The following is an 8,181-nucleotide window of genomic DNA, read 5'->3' on the forward strand; positions in this document are numbered from 1 at the left end:
TTAAAACGAGACCGGTTTGGATTCCGACGCCAAGGTATTAGCGCGATAACCATATATTTCTCGAAACTATTTTTTCCGAGTTGGCGTTGGTAATTTCTCAAAAAGTACTGAACCGATTGATTTGAATTTTTTTTTAATTTGTTATTGAGTAGACTTGTAGATCTCGCGGATAGCAGAATTATAATTTTATAATCAATTTTTCTATTTTTTTTTAGAGCGAGAACGTGAAGAAAACTCCTTTTTTTTGTTTTTCCAATAAACAGATAAAATGTCTAGAAACATTTTTTTTTTTTTTTTGTGAATCTGCTCCGCATCATAGCGACATATCTCTTGACGAATAATCGAAAGAATTTTTTTTTCAGACGTACTCGAGCAGCCCGAGCATGTGTTACGTCAGGGGAAGCAATTTTTTTATTATTGTCATTGAAAAAATATATTTTTTTGTAAATAAATAATTAATCTAATGAATAAAAACGATTTTCAATTGATACCGATTGTTTTTCTTCAATTTTCAACGCCTTCAATTTTCACGTCTCTAGACCAGAAAGGTGCCTTAAACTCGTTTTTCTCGAAACTACTTTTTCCGGCGCAGCACGGCATGATAACTCATAAAGTTTTTAATACTTTTTGATGCGTTTTTTTTTAAATATTCGGAAGTGTTTTCTCTATAGTCTGCCGAGCCGGATTTTTCATATTTTTATTAAAAAATCTTATAAACATAATTAAAGTGTAACATTTATGACGTAAAACGCATACTTTTATTTAATTAATTTAATTCCGTAAATTGCAAAAATTTTCGAAAATCAAAAATCCGGCTCGACAGACTATAACTACAACTTTGTTTTACAAGAATTTTATACTTTTTACAGACCCATCAACATTTCAAGGAGAAATGACGCAGACCGTGGAGCAACTTTTTTTCATTGTACTTTGGGTCGCATGATTTTTTAGATACTAATTTTTGGAAAGAAAAATTAAAATAAATTTTTTTATAAAGTTTAAGTACTAATAAACAATGTGTAACATTTTTTTATATTTATTGCTATTGTTATCTCTTCTAAAAACAGTTTCCCTTTTAGCGCATTTTTGGCGCTGCTGGCCGTATGTAACCCCTTAAAATAAAAAATAATTGGCGCGTACACTTATGTTAGCTGTTTGGCCGAGCATATCCTCCTATTTGTGGCGTGCGCGCTGATGTTGTTCCACAATTGAAGGGACCTACGGTTTTAAGGGGTTATATACCTTGTGTTGGACTAAAAAATCGAAATTTTTTTATGGCTTATTCAAAAAGTATACCATCTTAAAAATATAAATTAAAAAAATCATAAAGATCAGAGCACTAGAACGAAAGTTACAGACCGTGGAAGCGCGCGACGAGAACGAGAAGTGCACGCAAAACTTTAGACGCGATTATCTCGAAGTCGTATTTTTTGAAAATTACCGTGGCGGTAATCATTATTTATCAAAAACTATTTGACCAATTTGCATAAACTTTTTTTTAATTATTCGAAGTTACAACCTCGTGAATCTGAACGGTTCACTTTTTATAAATATTTGCATAGTTCGCTGGAATTAATTTTTTTTTTTAATTTTTCAACCCCTCAAAAATCGTTTTTTTGGTGCAAAGCGGTTTTCATATCGAGAAAAATTTTTTTTGGGTAAATAAACCGTTCAGATTCACTAATAAACATTTGTCTACAATAAACATTTAATTTTTTTGATTTTAGTTAAGCTGCTCATGCGCTACCGTGATCACCGCAAGTCTCTTCTAAAAAACGGCGTTTCGGGGGAGGGGCGACATCAACAATAAATAATAACATTTTTAAAATTAAAAACACCAAAATGTATTCTTCGAGAGTTACCCTTCAGTAGGATATATGCCTCATTTAAATAAAAGTTCTAAAACATATTTAAAAAAATTATGACAATCGTCAATTTTTTCGGGCTCACAAGGTATATAAGCCTACTACGCACGACAAATGTTTTTTTCTTTTTTTGAGGAGCTTTTTCATGGCACAAATACACTCGGATGGTTGCCATTGCCTGCCGAGACATTACCAATATATAAATAAGTAACAAATTTAGTACATGGTTTCATTTGTATATAGCATCTGTTTTATTATCATTAATTATTATTTATTAATTTAAATTTAAATATAATATATGTCTTACGTTTTGTTTTTAATTTTAATTTACAATGCATTGCCATGCGTCCATTTCACCAAATAGCACACAACACAAACACTTTCCATTTTTATTTATTTGTTATTTTGTTTTTGTATTTTTGGTTATACGTGAACATACATAAATAGTGCTATTATGGTTTATCTTCCTAACGTACGCACATATTACGTGTGTGTGTGTGTGTATGTATGCATTTAACATTCATTGCCGGTCTGGTGTAGAGTAAAATGTTACCAATTTAGTTTTCATCCATTTATGTTCTCTTTAAATTTATTTGTATTGTGTATATATAATCTATAATTTTCAACATACATAGAATGTAAATATCAAGTTTCAATGTATATATCTTCTATATATTTTATTTTTTAATCCTTTAGATTTTTTGCTCGAAAAACCAAATGCCCTAAACTCCTGCCACTGGGCTGCAATTAGATGCGAATTATTTTCGTTACTTTGCTTGAATTTGTCACCAAATTGCTGCGCCACGCAGTGCTTCAGATATTTGTGTATGCAGAATTTGTTGTTTTTGCTTTATTTGCACTTTAAAATTTCAAATTTACAATTTTATTGCTGATGGCCGACACCGTTGCGTAATTTCCTCTTAATATTGAAGTTGCTTAGAATTTGTTTATTTAATAAACTAATTATTTAAATTTTTTTTGAATTTAGATGCACTTAGTAATTCCCAAATGGATTTGCCAATGTTCGTAGAATGCGCCAAAACCGATAACTTTATGAATAAGTAGTAATTGTCGCACAGATACAAAAGCAATTGTAGGTTATCGCCTAGAATGCGCGCACATCCAAATTGTATTTTTTCATTCATTGAGTCGATATCATTTTGTACAGGCATAAAAGGGAAAACGAGTGCAAGCTTTAAGTTAATAAAATAACTAGCAACATTCACAATAAAAATACATACTTAAAAGTAAACTATTTTATTTTCTACTGTACCCGAGGAAATAGTTTTTCCTACATTCTTCTTTCTTAATGAAAAACGTGTAGCGTCAATGTTCGTAGTTCAACGCTTAAGAAACTAGCACAAAAGAAAATTGGATAGGTCGACTTATGCTAAACTAACTCCACGCTTAGCTGATGCATGACCATTTTTACAAAACCACCAACGTCAGCATTATTACCAGTTGCATCTCACTGCTACAAAACGCTGTCAAAGAGTCAGTGTTTTGTATGTGTTGTTGTCGCTAAGTGTACTTTTCATCTACTGCCATATTGTATTAGCATTGTATGTCTGTGGTCACACCTTTGATACTCTCCGAACTAAAATGCACGCAACCGTATTTGCATACTAAAGTCCACACGTAAGGAATGAAAAATTCTTCAGGCGCATCCTCTTCAACATACTTGAATTTCAGGTCGGGAAATTTCTGTAAAGTACATAAAAATATTGCAATACATAAAGCTAGAGTATTTATTAAAATAAAATAAAATAAATGGGCGCCGAAAAGCCCTAGTAGCCAGTGTGAAGATGAGGTCCAAAATAAACAAGACTGAGCTAAACTATTGTAGCAACGACAGGAGCTTTGTTCTGATAGGTTAGGTTAGGTTTGGCAGCCGCATCGCACATAGAGACAGCGATGCCGCTTAGACCACGAAATGGGTCCGTTGTGAGCCGCTGTTGCTGGGCTACATTTCTCTTTCCATATTGAACTATACTGAGCTTTTGACAAAACATAGAATGGTTTGCTCTGATAACTTCGAGTTTATTTATTCAAAATAGTCTCCTCTGGCCTCGATACACTGTTTTGAGCGATCTAAAAGCTTTTTGAAAGAGTGTTTCAGTTTGTTGTTGTTGTTGTAGCAGCATAAACATTCCCCATACTTACATACGGGGAATGTCACAATAGATCAGCTCTGGTCGCAGTGCGTAATGGCCTTCTAATAATAATACATACGGGGAATGCTGCTGGAGTGACATTCCTTGGCCGGATATAAGTCCGGGTCGCTTCGGCAACGTAGAACCGACTGTCATTGACCACAATGTCCTGCAGGATGTTGGTACAAGCCTTTTGGATGGTCTCTACGGACGCTAAATTTTCCCTTTCAAGGCCAAATGCAATTTTCCGAAGTATCAGGCGAATACGGTGAATGATTGATGGTTAAAATGCAATTTCTAGTCAAAAAATCAGACACAAAAGTGTATCGATGATATGGTGCTTTATCAGGCAATAAGCGCCAGCTTCCTCCTTCGCCGTATTCAGGGCGAATTCGATGATTGCGATGCAACAAACGCTTCAAAATGCCAGGATAGAAAATTGCATTAACGATTTGGTCCGTTGGCACGAACTCCTTGTGCGCAATTCCCTTGGAATCGTAAAAACAAATGAGCATCGACTCGATTTTTGACTTCTCCAAACGCGGTGTTTTGGATGGTAGATCGTCTTGGGTCGTCCATTCGGCACTTTGACACTTAGTTTCAGGTTCATGTTGGAAACACCACCTTTCATCGCCAATTACAATGTTGTAAAGGAAGTTCTCGTCTTTTCACGCCTCTTTAATGAGCTCTTTCGAATGTTGAATTATGGGCAATTTTTGGTCCTCAGTTAACTTGTACGGCATGAAACGTGCACAGACCTTTCGTAAGCCCAAATGATCGGTTCAAATGCGAGAAATCGATGTTTCGGAGATATTCAACTCCGATTCCAAGAATTTCAACGATGATTTCGGTTTATTTTTCATAAATTTACGAACAACTTCGTTGAAGTTTGCGGTGATTACTGATTTTGGACGGCCCGTATGTTCATTGTCATTTATGTCCTCACAACCATCTCTGAAACGTGTAAACCACTCATGAGCTCTGACACGAGATAGACGATCATCGCCAAGGCGAATCCATTAAAGGTTGTGTTGGTAAATAAGCTGAGTTTTTTTTTCGCCGTGTCCATATGGCTGTCAGTTCAGAATGAAATAAGGCGAATTCGTATTTCTCAATACTTTGCTTTGACAATCAAACGTACAGAACATTGTTGTTGGTCTGGTGCCACCACCTTCAATGAATGCGCCTTGATCATCGCCATAAACTTTTTTCATCAATTCAAATGTTTCGGTAAACGTTTTAACGATTTTAAAACAAAATTTGATATCAGCTCTTTGTTCGAAACTCATTTTTGTACCGGTGACACAAACATATTGACACTTTAGACGCAATAACTTCGCTTCCACTGAAGTGAATGTCGCCAAGCTTTCACTGGCAGTCAGCTAGGGATGTAACTTCCAACGCACTAACTCATTAAAAATATGGCGCCATCAAAAACATTTTTATGACGCCAGTCTTGTTCATTTTGGACTTCACCTTGTATATCCCCTGCAAATAATAATCATAAAATGAATGTTTTACCCTCAGACGGTCGCTCGACCACTGGCTGGCTCCTTTTGATATCACCTCAAACACCTCATTGACGCTGAGCTCACCACGTTGGTCCTGCACTCGTTGTAGACGTGACGAAAAGAAGCCAACAACCTAAGAAGTGTTCAAAATATTTAACTTTACATGCAACAAGTTCTGAAACATAACAAAATATTGTGTCGCATTTCTTATTCGCATACCATATCGATGTTCTGTATTATATCTTGAAACGCATGATGACTACGGAAGCTTTCGAAAACACTTCGTTTATACAGCAATGTATAAACCAGGTTCGGGCAATAAACCAACTGATTGGAGAGACAGGAGTTAAGTATTTCCAATACCATCCGTAACACCTCCTCCAACACTGTGAGATCTTGCAGCATATCTTCGGGCGTTGTGGTTACGTTCACGAAAACTCCATTATTAACCGGCTCCTTCAGTTGCGCATCGAGACGTGTATGCTTACGCGCTAATGTCTCGAAAAGCGATATCAATCGTTGCGCCACATATGGATGTAATGCACGAAATTGTCCCGACATATTCGCCAACGCCGCCAGACAGTTGGTATGCAAATATTTATCGCGCATCTTCAACATATTGTATTGTATAGTACGTATGACAACCAGGATAAGAAGACCGCCCAGCGATATTTCCGATATGGTGCGCTCTGTGTACCAATGAATATTTTTCAGCATCTAAAACAAAGCAAAGTAGTAGAAGTTAATTAGTTTAAATCGAGTTGGCGCAAACGAAGTACACTCACAATATTATGCACATTTTTGTTGAATCCGTCATCCTCGCTCAGGATTAGCAGCACAATCAGCGACATGTAGATGTGATGCGAAGTGCTATCGGGTGCGTGATACAAGGTCTGCAATATTGGTATAACCAAGTCCTCTAGATCATTTTGTGCCATTACAAAGCGGTAGAAGCGTTCATTTCGATGTAGCAAGAGGTAAAGCAACAGTGTTGCCTGGTCGATAGTCACAATGCGACACAATGTCTCATAAACGGAGGAGAAGTCGATCTGGAAGCTGGCGCTCTCTTTTGGTGAGTCTTTCGAGTCGGCACAGCCAAATAGGCTGGCACGATACGGATTATCCTTAGTGGTGCAGTGATTTGTCAATATGAGAATGAGCAGAAGACTTTGATTGGCAAGTGGGTAGTGATCACGAAATTGTTGTGAAAGCTCAGCGCCTGTAGCGCCAGTTGCTTTTAGAACATCCTGTTGTTTGCGGAAGGTGAAAATGGAAAGCAATGATTCAGCTATGCCAAAAACGAACGAACCGGATGACGAAGAGCCGAACATATTGTGTGGTACTTCAACCATGCGCGCAACAAAATGTAGCAGCGCAGACACGAGCACATTTGCATGCTGACATTTAAAAATAGTTCTAGCAAAGGAAATAAACAAAATTATATTAGCGCTTTAATTAAAAGTCCATTCGGCGTTTACCTAAAAATTATCGATTTCTCTGTGGGTTGTTCGGTGAATAGGTGTACGGAGAGCAGAGTAATGAAGGTATTCACCGCCTCCAAATGCAAGTGATATGTGAATTCCCTGGAAAAGCGTGAAAGCAGATATTTGAAATATTTATGACAAACTGTTTCCGACACCCTCTTACTTGACTGGAATCACTACAATCAGATTTACAAGCGCATCGATGAATGACTCAAACTTTGCGCCATCCACCACCAGTACTGTCTTGGCGAGTGCGACACCAGCAGCCCCATCCTCGACGGCCTCGACAGCAATAGGCAGCGCTGTTTCGCCCTCTGCACGCAAAAAATCCTCATTAGGTATCGCTTCGAAATGTTGCAACAGTTGGAACTCAGACCCAGTTTCAATGATATACTTAATTAACGAACGTATAATGAAGAGTGCATTGAAGGTATGCCATATGTGCAGGTTGCTCTCCTTATCTGATAGAGATAGCAACTCGGCTGCTTTTTCCAGAAAAACAGATATCAGTGAACCAAAATTGCCCGTCATAAGATTGTTGCTGATGAACGACTGGCAAAGTGTCTCCAGACGCGAGTCCAAACTTAACTGGTCTTGACTGCAAAACAAAAGAAAACGTGTTTGATTCGAGTGTAGGTGTGGTACGAGGTGGAGTGCACACGTCAGCTTTTCATTCAACCGCTGACTTACCTATCCTCCGGCATTGTGATGTGATAGTTCAACAGTCCATTCCAGTACGACGTGTCCTCGTGTGGAATATGTGCACGTCCAACAAAACGTCGCAATAGTTCATTCTCGGAGAGATTAGCTTGCCTGCTGACGTTGATCCCCATGGTTTTGTTTGTTTTACGCACAGAGCAGAAATGCTGTCAACGTCGACGTTGTCGTTGTTGATCTATTTTCGCAGTCGCTCTCGCCGTCACCCTAAAACGCTAACGTCAAAGTCAACGTCGCCAACAGCCACTTGCAATGCAAACGCAATATTCTTGCAATTCTCACGAATTTCCACTGCTATTCACCCTCGAGCGTTTACTGGGACATTTGTCTGTTTGCTCTGCGTCGAGAATTTGTGTTTTACACAGAAATTTTCGAATTTTTCACACTATTTTTGTACCTATTTTGACTTGTCGGCGAATTTCAGAACAACTGAATCAGTTGAACTGATGAG

The 8,181-nt window shown here is 37.7% G+C and overlaps 1 protein-coding gene across 1 annotated transcript; it reads right to left on the reverse strand.

The window, feature by feature from the left end:
* Nucleotides 1-3,106: 3,106 nt before the first annotated feature.
* LOC128866560 (dymeclin) lies at nucleotides 3,107-8,181 on the reverse strand. Its single transcript, XM_054107391.1, has 7 exons — nucleotides 7,704-8,181; nucleotides 7,177-7,611; nucleotides 7,008-7,112; nucleotides 6,315-6,945; nucleotides 5,749-6,246; nucleotides 5,540-5,662; nucleotides 3,107-3,569 (listed from the first exon to the last, which is right to left on the reverse strand). Exons 1-7 carry the CDS (start codon nucleotides 7,844-7,846, stop codon nucleotides 3,420-3,422), a joined length of 2,085 nt encoding a protein of 694 aa, XP_053963366.1. The 5' UTR covers nucleotides 7,847-8,181; the 3' UTR covers nucleotides 3,107-3,419.

This window comes from Anastrepha ludens, chromosome 6 (assembly GCF_028408465.1).
Source record: "Anastrepha ludens isolate Willacy chromosome 6, idAnaLude1.1, whole genome shotgun sequence".
Classification (NCBI taxonomy): domain Eukaryota; kingdom Metazoa; phylum Arthropoda; class Insecta; order Diptera; family Tephritidae; genus Anastrepha; species Anastrepha ludens.

What these genes read in the sequence shown, in the direction of transcription:
- LOC128866560 (XM_054107391.1), bottom strand. Translation starts at nt 7,846, where the DNA reads ATGGGGATCAACGTCAGCAGGCAAGCTAATCTCTCCGAGAATGAACTA. An exon ending in GAGAAATCGATAATTTTTAG is followed by an intron (nt 6,946 to 7,007) that starts GTAAACGCCGAA and finishes TTCCTTTGCTAG; the next exon opens with AACTATTTTTAAATGTCAGC. An exon ending in TAATACAGAACATCGATATG is followed by an intron (nt 5,663 to 5,748) that starts GTATGCGAATAA and finishes AACACTTCTTAG; the next exon opens with GTTGTTGGCTTCTTTTCGTC.